This window comes from Ostrinia furnacalis, unplaced genomic scaffold (genome assembly GCF_004193835.3).
Source record: "Ostrinia furnacalis isolate ACB-3 unplaced genomic scaffold, ASM419383v2 OfSCF7492, whole genome shotgun sequence".
In the NCBI taxonomy this organism is placed as follows: Eukaryota; Metazoa; Arthropoda; class Insecta; order Lepidoptera; family Crambidae; genus Ostrinia; species Ostrinia furnacalis.
This window is the reverse complement of record NW_021137731.1, coordinates 216,718-241,616: the sequence shown is the minus strand read 5'-3', so window position 1 is coordinate 241,616 and position 24,899 is coordinate 216,718. Positions and strand designations below refer to the sequence as shown.

At 36.9% G+C, this 24,899-nt stretch overlaps 2 protein-coding genes across 2 annotated transcripts; both read right to left on the bottom strand.

Annotated features, from left to right (window-relative positions):
• Positions 1–1,474: 1,474 nt before the first annotated feature.
• LOC114364926 (piwi-like protein Ago3) lies at positions 1,475–10,680 on the bottom strand. Its single transcript, XM_028321283.1, has 9 exons — positions 10,589–10,680; positions 9,483–9,632; positions 9,155–9,230; positions 6,368–6,461; positions 5,890–6,028; positions 5,112–5,283; positions 4,569–4,696; positions 3,727–3,890; positions 1,475–1,676 (listed from the first exon to the last, which is right to left on the bottom strand). Exons 2-9 carry the CDS (start codon positions 9,624–9,626, stop codon positions 1,475–1,477), a joined length of 1,119 nt encoding a protein of 372 aa, XP_028177084.1. The 5' UTR covers positions 9,627–9,632; positions 10,589–10,680.
• Positions 10,681–20,395: 9,715 nt separating this feature from the next.
• Positions 20,396–22,312, bottom strand: LOC114364927 (uncharacterized). Its single transcript, XM_028321284.1, has 2 exons — positions 22,051–22,312; positions 20,396–21,477 (listed from the first exon to the last, which is right to left on the bottom strand). Exons 1-2 carry the CDS (start codon positions 22,241–22,243, stop codon positions 20,492–20,494), a joined length of 1,179 nt encoding a protein of 392 aa, XP_028177085.1. The 5' UTR covers positions 22,244–22,312; the 3' UTR covers positions 20,396–20,491.
• Between the last annotated feature and the right edge of the window lie 2,587 nt (positions 22,313–24,899).

Here is a 24,899-nt window from a genome sequence, read left to right as displayed (position 1 = left end):
AAGAAAAATGGCATAAATTCTGAAAGTTACCCACCCTTTCGCCGTAAACAAAATAATATAGCGTGGGAGGTATCACAATAGAGTATTTTTTACCTTGTCCTTTGATCCCCTTAAATAAAATAACACGCATTCGTAAAACGTCTACTTGGTCACAAAAATACTACATTCGATATTTATTGATTCTATCCACCAAGTTCCAAGTTATGAGGAAATTGATTGTGACAGATACGTGAGTTATCATTTAAGAGTTTCGTTTTTTCCGATCTTCTACGGTTCCGCACCAATTTATTTACTTGTCATAATCGTACTAACTTACCTACTTAAATGATTTTATCAAACAAATCCAATATTGCATGTTTTTCAGGAGCATTTACATCCGCACATCATTAAATTGCTTACTTCACACTAGAGATGTACCTACCAACCAAACGGCGAGTCGATTATGTCGACAATTGAAGTGATTATCATCATCGTGTACTTCGGAGAACGTGCGGAGTAATTACACGACATAATTATTTTACCTTCTTGGAACTATTTACAGGTTAGTGTGCTCCTATATTGTTATATTCCGTAGCGCTCCCTGAATCTTTTGTGTTGTGAAAACTAAGGACATGTAATGACGTGTATTGGCAATTTTTTCGACCAATGGCTCGAAAAGCAATAATCTTCTTAAGAATTCAGACAATAATAAATAGGTTTTACCACCCTAGATTTCATGACACTTGACATTTAATATCCTGCGGTAAAAGACCTGATTGTGTCTACCAAAAAAGCTACTGTTCTATAAATCCAGAATCCCCAACAAAGGTTAGTTGTTTTAAACGAATATTCGCCTTCAACTACGAACTTTATCGAGTTAAGTTTGATGCGTAGTCGGCACATCTCTACTTTCAACACGTCAACAAACGTGTCATCATTAAATTGTTATGCATAAATAACTCGAAACTTGACAATATTCAATCCACGTACAAACTTTTAAAGCATGTGTTAATTGAAATTTTTTTGCTTGCTTCACAATTTAATATTTTACTTTGTAAAACACGCACACTGTTTATTTGTACCGAAAATATTCGGGATACGATTGGGTTTGCATTCGGTGTTCCAGGAAAATGATTTCTAGTTGACGATACACCTATTGCCTGCATATCCTATTTCACTCGTCATTATGTATTTACTTAAGGCTTGGTATTTCTTNGGTCTTAATTCAGTTTGCAAGATTCCACCCATACAAATATGAGCCAGTCGTTGTAATATGACGTCACGCGCATAAAATGGCGGGCCGGCCGCCGCCTGCACTTTTAAAATTCAATATCTTGGAAACTAATTGACGTATCGAAATAATTCTTTCACGTGTATTTTTTATTTTTAACAGAGAATACAGAAAGCTAAAAAACAAAATTAGTGAACATTCTTCATTGAATTAAACTCAACTTATGGTGCGATTGCCCTTGTTCTGCAATAAACTTTTTCACACTTACCGGAACAGTCTCTTGTTATACGTCGTCATGACAGAACAGCCGACGAGCGTTTCGTTCATAGCCCGTTTCCAATTGGCGCCTTGGGCCTGAACCATCTCCTTGATGAAGGATAGCACGCTTTGGGTGCGGAGGACCCGATGAGTCGAGTCCAAGGTCAGCATGAGACCGCCTTCGTACTCGTCGACTGCGGTCACGTAGCTGTGGAATGTGGAAGATAAATAATACTCAGAGGTTAGAATAGGTAGGATATAAAATAAAATTGTGACTGTGCTAGTGAAGGCTTCCTTCCCACTTAATGCGAATAACGGAGCACCGGAGTCTACTTAGTGGATCTGCCTTTAACACTTTTCTCCGAAAAATACAGGATATAAAATTAAAAACTTTTCCGTTCCATTACAATTAAAATAGATAATCACGGGTCTTGAGACAGACGGGTAAAGCAGACTTGTGCTTGTGGTAACATAATTATGTATCTTTCAAAAAACTTTCGGTTTCATTCATGTCACAGATTTGCATTTAGTATCATTTATATCATCGGAAACCAGCAACGTTTACATGTTAGATAGTGATGATATCTATCCAAAACTTTATCAGGAACCTTAGGGCCTACGCTGAAACTCGCGCGGGCGACTAGTTTCCACACGAAACGGGTGTCTGTACTAGTAGTGCAACTATTGCTAACTATACTATTATGTTGTAGTAGCCTACAACCCGAACCGAGCTAACTGCGCACCTCATTGGAATGCGACTCTCCCTCCCACTTATCCGCAAACCTCCCTGCGTTCGCCCCGTCCATATCAGAGCGTCGCACTATGGAGCGAAATTGAGATTTATGGACATAGCGATTTTTTTCACAATATCTATTTGAAAAAAATACCTATCGATAGGTTACGTTATTCTGATGAATAAATGCTTCACAAGTTTTTCTCTAAAACCAATAGTTTGACTGGAAAAAAATATTTTCCATTTTCGTTGTATGGAATGAAACATAAAGTGGTCGATTTCGACTAAGCCTTGACAGATCTTGCTTTGAAACTACTTAAGCCTTGTTCTATGGCTTGTTGACTGTAATCCTACGCTATCAGCGCGCATCCAAAGTTGCCCGTTCACAAGTTATGAGGTTCTGAAAAATTAAAAAAAAGTAAGTAAAAGTGACTTTTTTTTGGAATATCTTTTAAGATTTAACAAAAATATAAAGATTTTATACGTTAATAATGTAAATTAACCTTAAATTACTGCTAAAAACACATTTTAATAAACTTATAAAAAAAAATAAAACCGACTCCAAAAAACCTACACTAAAAAGCAGAATAATAATTACTAATTACCTACTTATTTATTAGGACGAATTATTAATATTTATGTAGGTATACCATGATTGATACTTTGTCAAGGCTTAGTCGAAATCGACCACTTTATGTTTCATTCCATACAACGAAAATGGAAAATATTTTTTTCCAGTCAAACTGTTGGTTTTAGAGAAAAACTTGTGAAGCATTTATTCATCAGAATAACGTAACCTATCGATAGGTATTTTTTTCAAATAGAAATTGTGAAAAAAATCGCTATGTCCATAAATCTCAATTTCGCTCCATAGTGCGTCGATGTGATGTCACGGCTGCCTGGTGCGCAGTTATTAAATTGACCGGATTGTATTACTCCCTTTTAAGGATTGTATTAGTCCCTTTTAAGGATTGTATTAGTCCCTTTTAATAATCCTACTGCGTCCACTTACCCCGGCCACACTTCCAGTTTGTGCTGCGGTATCTGTATGGCGGCGTGCTCGTTGAAGTACTGCCGGCCGAAGCGCACCAGCTGCAGATCCTTCATTATGTGCTTGAACAGCACGTTATAGATGTGAATTATAGGCTAAGAGCTAGTGATCGCCAGACCTACATCATTTTATAAAAGCTGAAAGTTTGTCAGCGTATGCTCCCAATATATGTTAGAATGTTGGTGCATCATGAAGTTTGGGTCATCGTGGCTTTGGCAGCTACCCTCAAAATATTTTCTGGCAAGGAGTCGGTGCATTCACCAGCTCTTTGTCTATTAGTAAAGCCCGGTCTCCGAGCACGTAGAATTTTGTCCAATGACCTTGTTGCTGTCGCGCTCGCACACTCACTGCGGGCGCCCGTCGCACAGTCGCGACAGCAATATAATTACGCGCGAGCGATAAGGATGGATAGCTTGGGGTCATTGGACGAAATTCCACGTGCTCGGCGACCAGACTATAGCTGCGTCCACTTACCCCGGCCACACTTCCAGCTTGTGCTGCGGTATCTGTATGGCGGCGTGCTCGTTGAAGTACTGCCGGCCGAAGCGCACCAGCTGCAGATCCTTCATTATGTGCTTGAACAGCACGTTGTAGATGTGAACCATCTCGCTGAGGCGGCGCGTGCGACGGAATATGATCTGTTACAAATACAAACATCTTTATTGTGAATCATAAGTGAAATAATTTGAAACTTTCGCGTTGCATAATTGAATTAATTGAAACAGATTTTAACGAAATCCGCGGATAGGTAATAATTGAAATATTACCAATGGGTCACCAGGCTGACCACGGCTGGTGCAACCCGGTCGAAACGTCAGGAAAATACAGGTAATATTTCAATATTACCGTTGACATGGTCAAGTTTTTATTTGAAGTTTTCGCCTTCTGTTGTTTAACGGCAATCAAATCTCTGTGCTAATATCAAATGGAAGTTGATATAACTCGAACAATAAAACATAATTAATGCTAAGTTGCACCAACTTACTTTAACAGTAAATGGTGTGTTTTTTATGGAGTTTGACAGATTTTTGACGTTTATTAAAGTTAAAGTAAGATGGTGCAACCCGTGCAACTCAAGTGTTAGTAGATCTATTGTTTGTTGGATATTTAGAACAATAAAACAAACAAAGTAACTTGGTATAAAAAATGTGTTAGTACGTAATATTACATTTTCGCTCATGCTTAAAACAGAAAATTAAGCACTTAAATTCAATACGTTATTTCCATAAGGTGAGTCAAAGACAAATTCAAATCAAATGTATCAAAATTGTTTGTTTCCCTAATATAAATAAATAAAAGAAACTCTGGGTACTTACTGATATTCTAACTTTGCTACTGTCATATGGGTTTGTTGACACCAAGTTCATGGCCTCGTCAGGCAAGCGGTGTGGGACATACAAAGTGGTCCCATCAAATGTCTTTTCCTTGAAGTATTTATTGTGTTCTGAAATTTAAACAAGGTTTTGTGACACCAAGAACCAAGCAAAAGTTATTAATGAGTTAAAAAGAATCCTACTATTTCTCAAATGTATATCACATGTCATGTGAGCAAACATTTTAGCCACTACTTTACGTTACAACTAACTTAAGCTTCGGCCAAACCAACGCGTGCAGGTCGCGTCGGCGATGGCAATGGCGGGGGTAATCACTGCGCGTGAATATATCGCCGCGACCAATGACAGGACGCGTTGATGTGGACTCATTGCTACAAATTCATACACAACATCTGATCGCTATCTGCACGCGTTGGTTTGGCCGAACCTTTAATTCAAATCAAAAGAACCGCATTGCTAGATAAATGAAAGATTCAACAAACAATAATACATTAAAAGTGACAACACAATTATAATGTTTCTTACCATTCAATAGCTTGAACCGCAAAGTTCTATAGTCTTGATCCGGCTCATACCTAACTTCATACTCAAACACGTTGTTTTCTTCACAGTTCAAGTAGATAAAGTTGGCGGTCACTTCGCATGGCGTACCAGACGAACCCTTCATGACTACTGGCGCTGAATCTTTTACTTCTCTCTGGAATCAACAACGTAAATATCAATTGCAATAAACATGTAAACATAAAATAATAAAAAAAAATCAATAATTTGGCGACTGCTGAAAATAGGCCTCAGTGATTTCCAGATTGGCAGGTCAGTAGCAGCCTCTGTCCACCTTGTGGGTGGAGGTCGTCCTACGCTGCATTTTCCGGTACGTGGCCTCCACTCCAGAACTTTGCTGCCCCATCGGCTGTCAGTTCTGCGTACTATGTGCTCTGCCCATTGCCACTTCAGCTTGCTAATCCGTCGGGCAATGTCAGTGACTTTTCGTTTACGGATCTCCTAATTTCTGATTTGATCTCGTAAAGAAACACCGAGCATAGCCCTTTCCATAGCACGCTGTGCAACTTTGAGCTTCTTTATGGCCTATAGTGAGAGGCCACGTTTCGGAGCCATATGTCATCACTGGTAACACACACTGATTGACCCTTGGACAAACGATTCAACTAGGTAGGTCCAATCTCGAGAAAGAGGTCAATCGTCAAATCCAACTCGGCTGGGCAGCGTTCGGGAAGCTACAGAACATCTTTTCGTCCAAAATACATCAATGCCTCAAAACGAAAGTCTAATTAGTTCAACTTACGAAATATTTGTTTTTGGCGACAGACGATGACTGAGTTGTTGCCGTCACTATAGACATGCTACTCTCCGCCATTTTTGTTGTCAGTTGCTGAACATCATCTCCTTGCCCTACAGCTGCCTGCGCAGCTTTTGCTGCTTGCCTAAAATCATAATTATACACTTTAAAATCATACATTTTCTAGTATTGAAATCAAACTGGAAACAAAAAAGTTACAAGCATTTAAACTTTGTATGGAAATAGCTGAGCGTGACGTCACATGGCATATAGTAACTCTTAAGGAACTGTCTGTTCTGTGTCAAGTGACGTCACAAGATTTCAGATGTGTATAATCTTAGGTATTTTTTAAGACTTTGTTTGTAGAAAAGTATTGAATGATTTGATAATGGCGATGCTACTGAAATGTGAGAAAATAAAAAAACCTTGCATATCCCTATTAAGCAGTTTTTTTTATAGTTTCACTGTGTTTATTGATACTTACAGAGTTTGTAGGAGCTTAATACCACGCCCAGCGCCTTTGGCAGCCGATGTATTGGAGGACGGACTCACATCTGATGCTGGACTGAATGTAGGAGCTAAAATAGAATAGTCAATTCAAAGTTAATTTATTTTATTTTTAAGAATTCATACAGCTATACCAAATGCTTACACAGACAGGAATTTCAAAACATGATGTGGCCAAATTAGGAAATGCCTCAGAATTCAGAGTTTTCTTCACAATGTGAGTAAAAAGGAACAAAAATATTCAAACTATTGTCGGCCGTTTTTGGAGTAGTGGTTCGAAACGAACTACTATTCCGGAGGTTGCGGGTTCGATTCCCGCACAGTACAAACATTTGTGTGCATGAACATATTTGTTTGTATTGGACTGGGTGTTTTCTATGTATAATATGTATGTATTTACAAAAAAAAAAGTATTTAAGTATGTTCATATCCGTTGTCTAGTACCCATAGTACAAGCTTTACTTAGTTTGGGACTAAAGCCCGGTCTGTCAGCACGTAGAATTCTGTCCAATGATCCCAAGCTACCCATCCTTATCGCTCGCGCGTAATGGGGATGTTGCCTGGGTCAAAAAGCAAGAGTTTTAATTAGTCCGTCAGTTAACTTATCAAAAAATACTCTACACGTATTTTTCACTTTTTCAAACTAATGAAAATTTAAAGAGATAAAGCGCCCCAAAGTTCATAAGAAGAGGCCCGTGACGTCAACGCTTGCTTAAAAATGCCGCACGTTGTGACGTCGTGCGCAACTTCAACGCACCATAACTATGTAATTATTTGTTAGATTGACAAATAAAAATATATGTGTCCAATATTTTTTGATATTAAACATTACGGACTAAAAAAATTTTTTTAGGCAACTAGCCTATTATACAGGGTGTTTGGCGCATCGTGTGCCAAAATAATTTGGCGGATAGAATGGGTCATTTCCTATATTTTCAGCCCCCATAACACGTTCCATGCCAGGCGGCTACTTTTAAATTAATTTTTTTATTAATTTCACCAGAATACCCAAATCGCATCATTTAATTTCGATTTAAAAAAAAAACTACTAGGCGTAGCTTCAAAGTAAATATTTTATTTTGACGTGCATTAATGTAGGGTTGCATCAAATCTAAATTTATTGGCAAATATTATCTAGGTTTTTTTTAATTCAACTTTGAAGTTTTCCGAAAAGTTAAAAATGGACAGAACAATTAAGTTTACATGGCTATAAAAAAATAAATAAAAGAGATAGCAATCTTCGGATTTTATCAAAACTTCTCTAGTCTATCCCCATTCAAATGGTATACTAATCTTTTTAAATAATAACAACAATTTCACAAATTCCTTAAATTAGTGCATTGACTCTACTCGGACTGATTTGCGAAATTTGTGTTTATAGCCCCTTTTTGTGTGAAAGCACATTATTAAACACCTAACGGGTAAAAAATATTTATCTTATGCAATGTAAAAACCATTTCCCTATCGTTTTTTAATTTGGATTTCTTGAATTTAAGGACGAAAATAATTATTTTGATCGTTTATTAAATTATTACAAATTTAGTTCAAAATGTCCGCCTCGGCAACGTATACAGTCACGACATCTTCTTCTAATTTCGACTGTTGTCGTATGCAGCCACATTTCTTTTTTTATTACTACAAAGGCGTTTTTTATTCGTTGTTGTAGTTCTTCTATTGTTTGAATCCGTTACGTACACCAGTTCTTTAGCTCGTCCCCAGACTTAAAAATCTAACGGAATTAGATCTGGGGAACGTGCAGGCCACTGTATAGGGTCATCTCTTCTAATCCACGAGTAGAAAACGCCTTTGTAGTAATAAAAAGAGAAATGTGGCTGCATACGACAACAGTCAAAATTAGAAGAAGATGTCGTGAGTGTATACGTTGCCGAGGCGGTCATTTTGAACAAAATTTGTAATAATTAATAAACGATCAAAATAATTATTTTCGTCTTTAATTTCACGAAATCCACATTAAAAACGATAGGGAAAAGGTTTTTACATTGCATAAGATAAATAATTTTTCCCTGTTAGGTGTTTAATAACGTGCTATTCACACAAAAAGGGGCTATAAACACAAATTTCGCAAATCAGTCCGAGTAGAGTCAATGCACTAATTTAAGGAATTTGTGAAGTTATTATTATTATTTAAATAAGATTAGTATACCGTTTGAATGAGGATAGACTAGAGAAGTTTTGATAAAATCCGAAGATCGCTACCTCTTTTTTTTTTTTTTAAAGCCATGTTAACTTAAATGTTCAGTCCATTTTAAACTTTTCGGAAAACTTCAAATCTGAATTAAAAAGAAACTAGATGATATTTGCCAGTAAATTTAGATTTGATGCAACCCTACATCAATGCACGTCAAAACAAAATATTTACTTTGAGGCTACGCTTAGTAGTTTTTTTTTTAAATCGAAATTAAATGATGCGATTTGGGTATTTTGGTGAAATTACTAAAAAAATTAATATAAAAGTAGCCGCCTGGCATGGAACGTGTTATGGGGGCTGAAAATATAGGAAATGACCCATTCTATCTGCCAAATCATTTTGGCACACGATGCGCCAAACACCCTGTATAACTGTCGCGACTGTGCGACGGGCGGCCGCAGTGAGTGTGCGAGCGCGACAGCAACATAATTAGGTAGCTTGGGGTCATTGGACAAAATTCTACGTGCTCGCAGACCAGACTATAGAAGCGCAGTGTAAAATGTCCAAGGATATTTATTTATTGTATGAATGTTTTTATGTTTACTGCATACTCACCCCCAGGTTTTTGCTGCATCTTTGCCAGCATCATGGCTGCGATACGTCCTCTCCCACCAACTGCAGGAGCACTGACCTAAAAATAAACCAAAATAACTGTTCATACTTTATTCGATAGAAATTAAACTGATTCGATAAAGGAATAACCAAGAAGTATTTTAACAGACTTGTAATTTTACGTTTGCTCAGATCTAACCCTATGTTGATGAGAAACAGGTGCGGATCGTGTAAAAATTTTTTTTGCTTACTGCTTAATCTTTTCTGCTCTATGAATAAGAGGTTTAAGGTTAAAAACTTAAAGATCATTTTACATTACAATATTGCTCACCTCACTAGGCGCAGTGCTGGGACCGGCAGGTGTCTGAATAGGTGATACTTCTTCAGATGGAGGTGGGGAGTCTATCATTTGTGATTTCTTTAGGGCTTGGAGCAAGGCCAAGCCCCGGCCACGACCTTTACTAGGATCCGCCATTATCACCTGAAATGCAAAGAATGACATCACAAAAAAAAATCCTATCATAGTTCTTGGAAATCACGAAGGTGAGTGAGCTTTACTGAAATGTGTATATGCGCATAACGATAGTGATATGTCTATCAAAACTTCTGAAAAACGACCAGTGAGCCACCTCACATGTGAAGCTCACTCGCCTTCCTGAATTGCAAGAACTAATGTATCCTACTTCCCAGGTACTACTATTTATAGACAAAAGTGTGGATAGATGAATGTTTGGTGCAAAAACCACTGAACTTTACAATATTATTGTTCAGACCTAAGGATAACATGTAAGCCATAATTTACAACGATAGTGAGTAAATTAGCGAAATTAAAACGATAATTCAAGTACCTATGTGTTTGATAAACTGTATTTCACGCGGGCGAAGCGGCGATTAACGCAGAACGATCAGTCTGATCGTGTCCACTGTCCACTCTCGTGTACTTTTGCGGTAGAATACGGTTTTCTAACTATATTTGTGATCGGCAACAGGGAATCAGTCACGTTTAGGTACCAAATAACTTAAACACTGCTAGACACTATTTCGCGCGGGAGATTCTAAAGGAGGCTTTACAAGTTAAACCTATGTATGGCACACTACACAACGATGGACTGTGACATAATAATGTTAAGTTAATTTAACTTATTAGTAGTGAATGCAGCTAAAATTGTAACTGCTGAATTGCACAAAATTGAAACGTTTGCGTGGTAATAGATATCTACTTCGGCGCCAACAAGTCATAGATATAATTAATTTATTAAATGATATAAAAAATAAATTTAAAATATTTTGGTAAATTCTTATTACTTTTGTATGAAGGTAGGTACTTGCTAAAAAGTGCAAAAAATATATTTTTCTGAATAAAACCCTCGATACCTACCTACTTAGGCTTCATTTATTCTAAAATTTGCTTTATCTAAAAAGAAAATAAGTACTCACGTCTGAACTTTTGGTTATATCAGCAAATATTTATTTATTTTAATATTTTTGTAAAACAACAACCATGCAGCATCAACAAGAGATGAAAATTTTTTTCTTCAACCAACAGCCAGTTATAAATTGACAAGTACAGATGACAGATACAGATTAAAACCTGACAGTACCTCTTTCTTGTCTATGCCTGACACCAAAGAGTCTCCAACGCATGTTTTGCCATACGCATTCAACAAAAACAACATCAATTGCAATCCAACAAACATTTCCTACATAAACCAAGAAAAGATGTCGAACGGATTGTTTCTTTGTCACGTAATGAAAATTGAGGATAGAATGTTCTTTCTTTGCTTACAACAACGAGGTCTCCAGCGTGTGTTTTGAGGTTTTGCCCTACATAATCAACAACAATCTATCAACTTTCAACAAAATTGCAGTTGAATGATGACAAGATTTTTTATTAATCTTGTAGTAGGGCGTAGGGCAAAACACGCGCTGGACTTGCTTAATTTGTATTAAGTTTTAAATACACATGCTAAAAAAACTAAAAGCAAGATTTGGCGAGACCACAGACGGACAGAAAAGACATAATCCAAAGGCGTAAATTCAATAAAAAACATCTATCTATCTGTCATTTACTGTCAACCAACCAGGGTGAAGAAACTTCCNTTCTCTGTTACCCGGCCTTAATAGAAGAGTTTTGTAAAACAATAAGACTAAATCGTGCAGTGACGCTCAAATTGTAACATTAATATTAAGTTCCCCTGGGTCGCAATTCACAATGCAAGCATAATATTACGTATTCCCGATAGCCTCGCTATACTGCTCCTGTGGGACCACTGCGAAGTAAATTCCCAGAAATCTGCTAGAACACAGGCGATACAATAATTAAAAATGCCAGTTTAACAATTAAATAGTTGACAACAGTGACTGAGTTTCTTGCGCTGCTTCTTCTCAGCATTGGCCCATTTATTGCCCTGAAGCAGTGGTAGGATTAAAATACTGGGACGTGTAAAAGTGCTTTTTTTAAGCTTATTTACAGAGATAAATGTGTTTTATGAGTTTATGTTATATTCTCAATTTCGATTTTTAAATGAATTAATCATGTAGGTACTTAACACGTTCGTTTCAATCAAAGGGCGTACACTTCTGGATAAAGGCCTTCCCCAAGGATTTTCACAAAGACCGGTCCTGCGCTGTCCGCATCCAGGTTCTTCCTTCGTAGAACCTTCCGTAGAACTAATGGCCTTTGAGGCAGAAGAACTTCTTCAGTGGCAGCCACGGTCTAACGATTTGTAAAGGTAACGTAATAAATACTACGTAACGTTACCAGCCTAAACTGAATTTCAGTCCCATAATAGCTAATCTCAAATATTATCAGAAGATTGGGAATTATACCATGTTACATAAATCATATTAATATAATAGAATCATATTATTTGCCTCGAGTTATTTAAGAGTACACACGTATAGAAAACAACTATCAATGGCTTTTTATATCAAGGGGAAATCTATATATTATGTAATTTGCCAAGTTATACACTTATTTGAATGTAATTAATTAGGTAATTAGTAGTAACTACGACAGCACGCAACTCATTAAGCTATAGCATCTTGTAAATGCTATTTGATATACGAAACTGGTCGTGTTATCAGAACTCTTCTGTTAAAATAAAATCTAAAAGTAGTGTAACTATTTCGAAGGTCTAAAGAACAAAATAAATGATAAATATTGGTCACTGACTATGATGATTGTAGAATCTGCAGGCCTTTGCCTTGTAGCGGGATAAATAAATACCAAGATACCAATTCAACTTCTGTGCGTAAGTGTACTTAATGTCACGAGGGGAGCAAATTAGCTATCAAGGATAAATTGAATCTTGCATTTTCCCAAGCGTTACCTACGCCTGCAGGCGACAATTATGCGCGGAGGTGTGTAACGTGTTAACACGGCTGCCATATTTTTAAAAATAACCTTTTGAGCCGTAATACTGGTAATACTTCTGATGTCGTAATATGAGAACCGAATAAAATGAATTCGTTGAAACCGTACCTGCATTAATTAAAAAGTGTTATACTAAAATCAAAATAAATTAAAATCTGAACTTAGTGGCTGAAATAGAACCTACTTAATTAGAAAGCAAGAAGTCAGTGTGCGACATCTGTGAAATCTTAGGCTGAGTTGCATCACCTAACTTTAACCGTAACTATAACTTTAATCAGTGTTTTATTGGCAAAATGGTGCAACCGAAGGCAAAATAAACTTTGTGATTATTTTATTAAATCCTCAACGTTCCGTTAATTCCTTTTAACGAGAATTAAGTAGGTATTTTTCCCTAAACTTTCATTAAGCTAGCCAGCATCAATCTAGGGAAGCAATAAATCTCGTGAGCGATTCGGACTCGGAACTAAACAGCAAGTTCGATAATTAGAGCAAGTGTTTAATTGCTTCGCGGCCGCTGCATCACCGCGAGCGCAAAAACGCTATATCGGAACTTGTTTTGTTAGGATTTGAGCAAAAGTACCGCAGCGCTGCAGTTTTGCATTAAGATCCTTCAGAAAAGAAAACTAATTTAAACCCACACATACGTATTTAGTTCACCGTCTCTTAAAATAAGAACACTAATGAGGATTGATATGTCTAGCTATTTACTGAACGATTCGGACTCTGAACTAAACTGCAAATTCGGTAATTAGAGCAAATGTTTGACGGCGCGTACAAAAAACGCTTTATTGGCTTAGGATTTGATGAAAAATACCGCAGCGCTGCAGTTTGCTGCAGACTACGGATGTTAGATAGAGAATACAAAATCAAAATCAAAATCAAAATTATCTTTATTTGTTTAGACTAATTAAATTAGTTCTTGCAAATCGTCAAATGCTCTTAAGGAGCCTATACATGTCTCATTCTTTTTTTGCCCTACCAGCGCTTCGAGACAAACATTTGGCAAGTGCTGAGAAGAAGCGCCGCAACAAACTCAGTCACCACATATGTCATAGTCACCATATATCTCTTACTACAATACGATTGTAGTAAGAGAACATAAATAACATCTTATTATTATATTATATATGTTTGTATCTATGTATGTATTCATATGTTATTTATGTTTTTTTTTCTATATTCATAGTAATTTTATACCGCCTACTTTACTCTCAGTTTGGCCCTAAGGTTGACTAGAGGAAAATGCCGAAGGGCATTAAGTCCGCCTTATGTACACCGTTCTATGTGCATATAAGTTTTAAATAAATAAATAAATAAATTAGTTTTAAAATATTATTTTAGAAATATTATCTATATAGAAATAACTAACTACCACAACATAACTTTCTAATTTGATTCAGAGTTCACTTAGCTTTTTGGAGGCAATTCGCAATTGCGTTTCATAGTTGCTATGACTGTCAAATAAATTGAGTGATTTGGTTGGAGTCAATTGGTTGGTGCTGTGAAGTAGCTAAATATTCATCAGACACCCCATCATCACAAGCTTCTAAAAAGCGCATAAAACGCTAGCGTGATCAAGGCCTTAGAGCCTCGCTACACTTTTACCCGAATAGGCTTACTGGACCTAAAACAGTTTAGCACGGGCTTAACCTTTAACCCGCCTTAAAGTGAAAAAGGCAGCTGGTTTCAACCACAGTTTGCTTTGCCAGGCTTAAATGAAAACACTCCAGCTGGTTTTGAACCAAGCTTTTGTGGTATATTGCTGGAGCGGTGGAGTTTTATAACCACGATAGAAAGTGATGAACTATTGGGCTGTTTCAATGGGGGCACGAAATTGCAGCTGTACCATTATTTCTCTATAGGAAAGAGTAATATGGCAGACATCTTTTTATAAATTAAACCTTCGTAGTGTATGAAAATTCGAAGAAAATTTTACTACTAATAATACATAATGGGTAGTTTCAATCTATGCGACTAACTTATTCAAGACACTTCGCCGTGATTCGGAGACTACCTACGTTAAATGAAAAAGTCAATAATTAAAAAATACATTTTCCTCACAATATCTCTCCTTCAATATTATACATAAGCGATCGCAAAATCAATACTGAATGAATTGTTTTCACAAGGCACCAAGGCGCAGTATGTATAAAAGTATGTTGCTAAGACGAGCCGTATAGCTCGCACTGTGTAAAACTTATACGACTAACTTTACACCTCAGTCAAAATAAATACATACCTAATGCGGTGGTTATGTATGCTAATATTGTATACTAGCGGCCGCCCGCCACTTCATACGCGTGGATCCCGTTTTACCCTCTTAGGGGTAAAATCCTTTCTTAGTGAGCACCTACGTTCAAAAAGGAACCCCCATGCAAAATTTGAGACTCCTAGCACTTGAAGTTTCTGAGATTTCGTGATGAGTCAGTGAGTCAGTCAGTCAGTGACCGTTCTCTTTTATAGATAAAGAAGGTCTGTCTGCTACGTAATCACGCCTATAAATGGCACCTAGAGATGAACATTGTGCTACTATCTCAATCTGCATTAGCTTAGATAGCACGCGGTTTACGGGATGTAATGTCGACATGCATTTTCTGCATGTTACGTAAAGAGATTGGTTCGGTTTTCAAGATGGCGGTGTTCTCAACTTAACCCGCCAATGAAATACATACATGAGATAGTATGTATTTGTTTTTTCAAACCACAATTATTATGTTAAAAACTTTAAGTTTGATTATGATAATTTTGTTCTGCATAAAAAAACATCTGAATGAATAATAGGTACCTACCTACTTAATCTGGTTTTCATTAATTTTAACAGTGTGTAGTGTAGTAGACAATTAAAAAAACAATTTAAATATTTTACATTACTTACGTAGACAACAAAACGGGCTAAAATTCCAAATGGAAAATAGTTTTTTATTTTGGAAACACTTCCACTGTAGGTAAACTGTAAAAAACATTACAACAATAGCCATGTTTCAGTGTTTAAGCGTCCACATACAAAAACTAAACCTGTGTCATAAATATTTAAAAAATACAATTTATAACATTCCTATCAATATTGTGCACATTTTAGTTCACCCTTCATACTCGAAAATGCACGAGAATCAAATAACAATAAATAACGGAAGCAAAAAGTAAAAATCTCAAAAAAAATGCCCGAACAAACAAATTTTAGTAAACCCACGCCAAGTTCTAAACCCATTTATGTATCTTTGAGCCTTTAACGAAAAAAGTTTCATCATAATTCCATTCTGAGTAAAAAAGTAAACAAACAGAGTAAAGAAGGCAATCAAAAGTTGAGTAAACAACTTTTCGACGCTTACGTGAAGGGCTTCCGAAATACCTTATAATATTATGTTAAATCTTCGAGTTCGGGGTAAAGACAAGTGACGATCAATAAATTTTTAGCTTTAAGCAAAGTTTGACAAATTATGGCGCTGTAAAAAATGAAATTTCATAATTGTTTACATAATTAAATCGAGCTTTAAATGATCGTCCTTAGACCTGACTTAGATATTTCAAAATTAAGCCGATTCGTTTTTACAGGGTCTGACTAAATAAAAACAGGAGGCTATTTTGAAAATTCTGCCATCACTAAGTTGTAATTATTTTGTAAAGCAGGAAACAATGATAAGATGTAACTACGTAGATAGACCAAAAGATAATGTTGACAAAAGATATCGACGCGTATCAAAGAGATGATAGTGATTAGACCAGAGTGAAAACGCATATAATAAAACGGATTCGATTCCAAACCATTGGATTGACTTACTCGTACTAAGCTCTCAGATTATGTGACAGAACGCCATAAATGCTGTATAGAAAATATTGAAAGAAATAGTAAGATCGTAGTTGGACGTTAATAACTCAAATCTCTAATAGGTACGCGACAGACTAATTTCAGAAAAAATAAGGTACACAACTTAAAAAGAAATACTCAAATGTTTCAACAAGACTAGAAACATAAAATACTTAACTTTAATTATTTCAACGTTCACAAGCAATCGGAATTGCGATAAATTAAATTAAAATGCCAACAAGAATGGATTCTAATTTTGTCAAACATTCTGAGCCTCTGAAGTCAGTCCATAATTACAAAGACAGATTGATATTTCTTCTGTTTCCAATTTCGCTTTGTTCCTTTTGTAAAAAAGTGTTTTTACACAACGATACCGATTGATTTGCCTTCAACAAACAAAACTCAAAGGTTAAGGTTGGTATTTCTTTCTTAATTGGTGGTTACAATGCTGAATGGAGAATAAAATTAAATATAAAAATTTAAACAGAAAATGAAGTTGTACATACTGCATTTGGCGTGTGTTTCAACATTTGTTTTTACGTTATTTTCAGGAATTAACTTCGACTGAGTTACACCACCTAACTTTAACTATACTATAACGATAACCGGTGCTTTTTGTATGGAATTTGACAGATTTTTGACGTTTGTTAAAGATGGTGAAACCCAGTCTTAAAACTGAAACATATTAATGTTTTATATTCTCAAAAACCCTTTTAATCATTACAACTTTTAGCAAATTAAGAATTCTTATTGAATATTAGCAAAGAGGTTTGAGTACAAAGCGATATTATCTATACTAATAGATACCTATTCAATGTGAAAGTAACTTGAAAACCTTTACTTTGATCACGAGACGGGACTTAAACGGGAAAAGGCACGAGCAGAATGTATGAAAGTAATAAGTACCTACCAATACCTACTTAAAATATGTTAACATGTACAAACGTGGAAGTTTGTGAGGATAAATAGAATGTTTTTATTTCTTCAGTAAAAATTTTTCTTAGGCTGAGTTGCTGCACCTAACTATAACAGTAAATATTACGATAACCGGTGTATTTTGTATGAAGCTTGACAGATTTTGTTACAGACAAAGTAAGATGGTGCAACGAAATCTACTCAAACGGAGTCCTGAGAAAGTTTGTTTTTCATCATTTCAGTAACTTGTGATCGTAAGCCTATCCCACGAAGCGCTTTCTTAATCCAGTCACACCAGTTATTTATTTTTATAACTGTTCAAAACCGAGTCGATCGCTAGTTGTGCACAATAACTAAAACAACAATATTTACACTAATAACAGGGGACTCAGCTATTTATAATTCATAAGTTCTCAAAACGCGTCCAACTGTTCTACGTAAATGAAACGTTGCCTTCTTCCTCCCCCCTTCTTCCGGGTATGTAAACAGGGGGTAGACACAAACATCTAATGTGAGCATTATTTAAACGCTCGCAAAAGGGTTTACAGAGTATTTTCCTGTACTTGACAAGCAATTAATTTATTAATTAAATTAAAACAATGAAAACGCTAAGAACGCTCCGATGATGTTCAATTGGAATACATCCCTTTTTCGACTGAAATTACATGGGGAATTAATTGACTGTTTCAATTAACATACTACAAAGGCTCACAGTCATTAAAACGTTATCCAACTTTATTAATGCATGTGTATCCAACAATAACATTTTTGACGAACAAAAGTCAGCTCTATTTACATAGTTCTAAATAGACTAAATCTTAACTAATGGTCTTAAAATAATACCGTCTAATATCACAATCGAATCGAACTACAAATCCAATTAAGAACGTCTCGAAAGTCAATATCTCTAATAGTATGTCTTTAAAAGCTGTCCGTATCTACGCCGTAGACGCATCCAAGTGAAAATTACTAAGATGCGGGCGGGGACGGGTCGTATCCACTATCTCGTCCACGCCAACTGATACTGGCAATAATTTTAACAAATAAAGTCTTGACACTGAACTGTTATGAAGGTTGTCTCTATGGAGGTGAGTATAGACTAGAACAGTGTTCTGCAAATTTTTTTGTTTTGAAGGTACATCTAAGAATACGAATTTTTATGGAGGTACACCCTTATTATTCTTACCCTTACTTACTAAAAATAAGTTTATATGATACTGTTTAATGTAGGTATAGATCTTAATTTAAAAATAACTCTCTCATGTAAGCAAATTAGGCTTTTGTTGTTTATTGTATTGCTACACATATGTGAAAACATGTAAATGGTGTATAGTTTCTTAAGCAGTGGTTATTAATCTGGTATTGTTTCACTGTATGTTTTCCGAACAAAATAAAATAAATAAATAATCTTATTTTTCCAAGGCACACCATCTAATGACCACGTTACACCAGTGTGCCGCGATACACCGTTTGCGGAACACTGGGCTAGAGCATTTACTTGTAACAGAACAAAGAGCCGCTCTATGAAATGTTCCAGTGTCAGTATCACCCTTCCATGAAGCAAACGTCGTTTTACCTATATTGTACCATTCGTAAGATTGTTATCTATACTAATATTATAAAGCTGAAGAGTTTGTTTGTTTGTTTGTTTGTTTGTTTGTTTGTTTGGTTGAACGCGCTAATCTAAGGAACTACTGGACCGATTTGAAAAATTCTTTTTGTGTTGGATAGCCCGTTAGTTCCTGAAGGCTTTAGGCTATATATCATCACGCTTAGACCAATAGGAGCGGAGCACCAATGAAGAATGTTTCAAATCAGTGATTTTTTTCCTTTTGAGAGCTGACGCTGCGTAAACGGTTAAAATTTCGCAAAAATCATGTATGACAGGATTGTTCCCCTTTAAAAGTTCTAAAAAAAAGTCCGCGATAGTATATGTCTATCTTTTAAGGTTGGCTCATAGTAACCCTTTTTATGCAAAAAGAAATCTGTTTTATATTAATGCATTATTTGCGGAGGTTTTTTCATAAACATGATATTAATCCTTATCCAAATAAATAAGTTATTCATCACAAGTATTTAATTTTAAACATACTTGGCCTTTACACCATTCGATTTCAATAAATATCTTAGGAGATATCGCAGTTTTAAAATATCATCGCAGCAAAATAATGATCAAGTACTGCGCGCGCCACTGATGGATCAATGCACAGCCTAAATCGCTGATCGTAGAGACCTGAAACTTGGACGGTGTGTTCTTTGTAAGACGTAAGCATCTGATAAGAATGGATTTTCCAAAATTCTACCCCTAAGGAGGTAAAAAGGGATGGCAAAGTTTGTATGGGATAATGAGATTCCTTCGTTCAATCTACTTCAAATTTCGCATAACCATTCTATAACAGAATTAATGGAAGATGTGTTTCGTATTTTAGTGAAATGCACCCCCTAACTATGTTAAAAAGGGGTAGAAAGTTATTTTAGTGGTGATTTGCTTCAAAGTTGATATTAATATACCTACTCATTAGTGCATTTTTTTTACAATCATGTCATGTTACAGACTATCATACTCTAGGGGCCTCCACTTAACCTCGGAGCGGGTGCCCGCTGCGTGCGCTCGCCTAACAATGCATAGTAATGCATGACGGTCATGCCGCGGGCACCTGCTTGCGCTGTATATACAAAAACTCATTTTCGCGCGAGAGTTTTGGCGGAGGCCCTTGAGGTCGTGGGAGTAGTCTTGAGGAAAAGCTCCTTCTCCCACGGCCAGTGGCATGCTAGAAGCTTGGTGATTCTAGCACCCGTAGGAAAATAAAAAAAAAGTTTACCAATAATACTGCGGTAGGTGTAGTTTTCGATTTCGTAGTAAAAAGATAATACCACCGAGTAACTTTCATCGGATCAATGGCCGAGCTGCATATTTAAGAATCAAACGAACTCACCTGGTGAAGTTTGATTCCAATTATGCGAGGGTCTCAACCGAAGACGATTAATAATTACTTGCAGCATTACATGAGATGTTGCTATCTTCGTCACACCTTTAGAGTTATAATGTAAGAAAGTATTTTCTGTCCTACTCCCACCTTGCACCGACTGGCAGCCCCGCGTAACCTTATTTCATTATTTCAAAGTTTTNAGGGGATTTTGTATCCTTGAACCCAATTTAAAATTGTACGATCATTAGTGAGCTCACACCATCTGTCATAAAAGTGAGTCAATCGACCAGCAACGCATACCTGAGGACTTTCTCCTATCGTCTCCTCGTCTGCTGCCGCGCGTGGTTGGTGGAGCGGCGGCCTCGCGGCGCTTCCAGGCGGCGATCCCTCGGCGGTCGGCGCGGTGCAGGGGTCGTCCGCGGCTCGACCGCTGCTGCTACGCGCGGCGGCGCCCCCCTCGAGTTTAAAGCGCCCCGAGGCTGTGTTGTTGTTGTCGGGGCCCTATACGTAGGACGTTGAATCTTTTGTTTGATTTCCGACCCCGTCTTGCTTATTGCCTTCGAAGACTTAATGTGATCTGATAATGCGGAACCAAAAAGATGTTCGTCAATAGTTGTATTTTTGACAGTATCTCTTATGTCCTTATTAAGAGTGCTCAGTGCCGCATAACGCCTGGATTGGGATTCTTTATAGTGGCTGTCGCATATGAGTCTGCCGGCGTCACTCAATGCCTTTATTATATCTTGAGGAACAGTACTATTTGATGCCAGGGCCCAATTCAAAACTCTTCCTATAGCAGAGAGACTACTAGCAAGTTGATTTTGCTTGCTTTGGCTGTATAAATCTTTTTTAATGTTCGTTTCCAACAGAGCTGCTTTGATTTCCAAATTGAGTTTTGGGGCTCTCATATTTGGGCAGTTTTCTGGTGGTAAGTAACATTTTATTAGATCTAATTGAATCTCTTTAGAAAGCCCGTTAGCTAATATATGTGCCCATCTAGGTGCGATATCCTTATGTAGATTCTCTCCATGATTTTTCTGGCAGGTGGGGTCCTCGCCAAGCAGTTGAAGAATCTCTGGGTCTAATGAAGGTGTATTTTCATCCAAAATAGATGTTGCCGGAGCGTCATTTGCGTTGACACTCGACGGGTCCGCTTGCGTAGACGCAGGTACTGTGTGTGTCACAGATTCGGGTTCTGTCGTTGGCGCAGGTATCGACGTAGATGGTCCGGCAAGTGGCTCTGTTGACTCGGGTTGGTAGTCGCCGTAGATGTCAGCGTTATCATCTGCGTAATTTTCCGCTGTCAAGGAGCAATAATAAGCGTAAGTATTCTATTTTTAACCATAACTAGCATGGAAGAATACATTTAGCATTTAACTATACAAATTTGAAGACCTCAACACTTTTAAAGTGGAGTATACCCTCGACACGCTTTGCGTGGAGTACCTATAGGTGTCTCGACACAGATTAAGTGGAGTAGGTATAATTAATCCTCAACACGGTTTACGTGGAGTAGCCTCGACGCTCACGAAAGCGGAGTAGCCTCAACGCTTACTAAAGCGGAGTAGCCTCAACACTATTAAAGTGGAGTTTGTTTGTCCTCAACACGAATTACGTGGAGCTGCCTCAACACTGTTAAAGTGGAGTTACGAGTATTATATCCTCAACACGATGTACGTGGAGTAAAAAATGCCTCAACACTATTTTCAAATATTAAAACTTACGATAATTTCGTACGGAACAGGTAGATAAAACGTTATACTTAATAAATATGTTTTCACAATAAAAAATATTATGTAGGTAGGTTGAAGTTCGGTTTTCTATAACCGTGCAATTTCTATATTTTGTAGATTCTAATTATGTTGTAATTTACCTTGTAATAAACTATGATTTTCATATTCCTGTGTGTCGTATCTCTTATAGTACGAAGAATCACTTTCTCCTTCCACCGATGCCGATGATGATAGGCGCCGTCTTTTTCGTAATTTCGACTCCAACTTCTTGATTTTCCGTAATATACTATCATAATCACTATCCCTAGATCTAGAACGCTTTCGTTTTCCCATAATTATTCAAAATATAATTATTTCCCGAATGCGAGGTGTGATTCCGATAACACAAAAACACGTAATGAAATAAGGTGACGCGGGGCTGCCAGTCGGTGCAAGGTGGGAGTAGGACAGAAAATACTTTCTTACATTATAACTCTAAAGGTGTGACGAAGATAGCAACATCTCATGTAATGCTGCAAGTAATTATTAATCGTCTTCGGTTGAGACCCGAAGTATAATCATAAAATATAAGAAACATTTATTTTCATGTTTATTTAACCTTTAAGATTTTTATATTTTATAAGTATTCAAACATTTAGATAATAACGTTAAAACATTTAAAAATCGTATGAGAACGTTTTCGACTTCTCCGCGCACGAAGTCGCGGGCAAAAGCTATTTGTAAAATAATTAGACTAAATTATTAAAAGTGCCTACCCAAAGTCATTATTCCACGCGGACGAAGTCGCGGGCACAGCTAGTATTACATAAAAATACTCTATACTCTCCTAAATTATTTTAGTAAACCTTTGATGCATGAAATAATGTCAACAAATTACAAAGAGTTCAGTAGGTTTCAGTTGTTTTTGTCATAGGACATTACTTACGAAATTCTCGGGGCCTGTTGGCGCGAACTATAATACAGTTCTGCATATGAAATTATGATATACCGCTTATGAAATTTCTACACTGACCCTTCGTAGATATAAATCATAGATGGATAGGATTACCCCGGCTGTATTTTATGTCGCATCTACAGAAGGGCCTGGCGATGTGAAATATGGTGTACTTAGTCTAAGTAAGGCCCGAATGATGAATTATTTATCATTTTCATCTTCGGAATGACAAAGATATTTTCTTGGGAGGATAATTCGGGAAAAATTCGCGGTGTTTATTATGACACGACACTCAAAGGGTATTTAATACAACATGAACATTGACGCGGTGTATTCTGGCAATTCTGGTGAGTAAAAACATTTTGAAGAAATTGTATCGAAGAATGTTGGTAGAAGTTGAAGCAAACGATTTTAGGAGTCCTAGGCTGAGTTGTACCACCTTACTTTAACCGTAACTGTAACCATAACCCGTCTTTTTGTATAGAATTCGACAGACTTTCGACGTTTCAAATTAAGTTCAAATAAGATGGAGCAACCCAGCTTTACCCAGTCATGTTAATCTTAAAATAAAAAAAAAGTTTCTAATTCTGATTGCCAATTTAACTCGAAGACATTGACTTCAGTCCTTCGGTATAGACATGGTCTGTCCAGTTAGACTACTAACTACTTTAACTTTAACGATTTTATTGCTCAATGGCCCGTAAATGGAGGCAGGCAGACGGAAAAGGAACTGTAATAAAAAATAACTTCCATGATGTTATTAAAGTAAATAAGCTTCTATTTTGCTGAAGGACTCTATAACTATCATTATTTTTAAGATTTTTCTCGTTTACATTTCTCTTTACTTGAAATATGTATTAAGGCACTTTGTTCAGGAGTTTTTGCTCTATTATTGGCTTGACCTTCTACCTTGACGATCAGTGATGAAGCGATCATTCTGACACAAATTGGCATCTTAAAAAACGTCTTTAGGCGCATAAGGTCGTAAACGCGCACCTCTTTTAGACTCTCGCATCTACTTTCTACGAATTGTCAAAGAAATACACTTTCCGCCTAAGACTCCTCAAAGAACCACGCGTTTGGCTTATTAGAGCACGATATACCGCGCGTGTAATCTCTGTAAATGGCTAAACACTCCGATTAAACGCTTATCTGAAAGAGGATCGCTTGCATTTTAATAAGGTGCTTGACGCACTAATCATTTGACATACTTTTTCTGAGCTATTAAGAAGGCGATTAAAACCGCTTCTCCCTTTTTGTTTGAACAATCTATGACGAGACCTTTTCGCCACCTCAATTGACTTATAAGCCGGCGCAGACCACCGACTTTTTGTCGCCGATCGTTCGGTCGGGCTGTTAATCAGTATGGACATGAATGAAAGTGCGCACATTCTTCACACAAATTAGAATGGGGCCCAACTATCGGCCGACTAAAAGTTGGTAGACTGCGGGGAGACTAAGGTAACTAAAGAAATTCTACGTAACAGGTATTTTAAAACTAATTGGGTTTCAGGGACAGAATCACGTGTTCTTTTGAAGTAATACCATGGAATTATTTTGTAACCTAATTCTTGTGATGGATCAACTGTACAGCAGCGATATACTCGTAGTTCAACTAACTCTACCTATGCATTTCCCCAATCGACTAGTAATAGCCCGAATAGTTTCCGTCCCATCCAGCAGAGGGCAAAGTCGCCGACTTTGACCGGGAGAGTTACGACTTTAGAACTAACAGAACAAGTTAGGGTAATAGCACATTACTAGATAGAAGAGGGTAAATTACAATATTTTTTCTTACATGTTGTTTTCTTTAGAACTTTTTTTTGGTTTATTAGAAATAGCTTTCCGCCCGCGGCTTCGCCCGCGTGGAATTTTGTCTGTCACCGAAAAACTTTATCACGCGCGTCCTTGTTTCAAAAACCGGGATAAAAACTATCCTATGTCCTTTCCCGGGACTCAACTATCTCTTTGCAAAATTTCATCAAAATCGATTTAGTGCTTTAGGCGTGAAAGCGAGACAGACAGACAGACCGTTACTTTCGCATTTATAATATT

Coding starts and splice junctions, on each gene's coding strand:
- LOC114364926 (XM_028321283.1), bottom strand. CDS start 9,626: ATGGCGGATCCTAGTAAAGGTCGTGGCCGGGGCTTGGCCTTGCTCCAA. Junction 9,231..9,482: donor CCAGCACTGCGCCTAGTGAG/GTGAGCAATATT, acceptor GTTTATTTTTAG/GTCAGTGCTCCTGCAGTTGG. Junction 5,284..5,889: donor TCGCCAAAAACAAATATTTC/GTAAGTTGAACT, acceptor TGTTGATTCCAG/AGAGAAGTAAAAGATTCAGC.
- LOC114364927 (XM_028321284.1), bottom strand. CDS start 22,243: ATGGGAAAACGAAAGCGTTCTAGATCTAGGGATAGTGATTATGATAGT. Junction 21,478..22,050: donor AAATCATAGTTTATTACAAG/GTAAATTACAAC, acceptor GCTCCTTGACAG/CGGAAAATTACGCAGATGAT.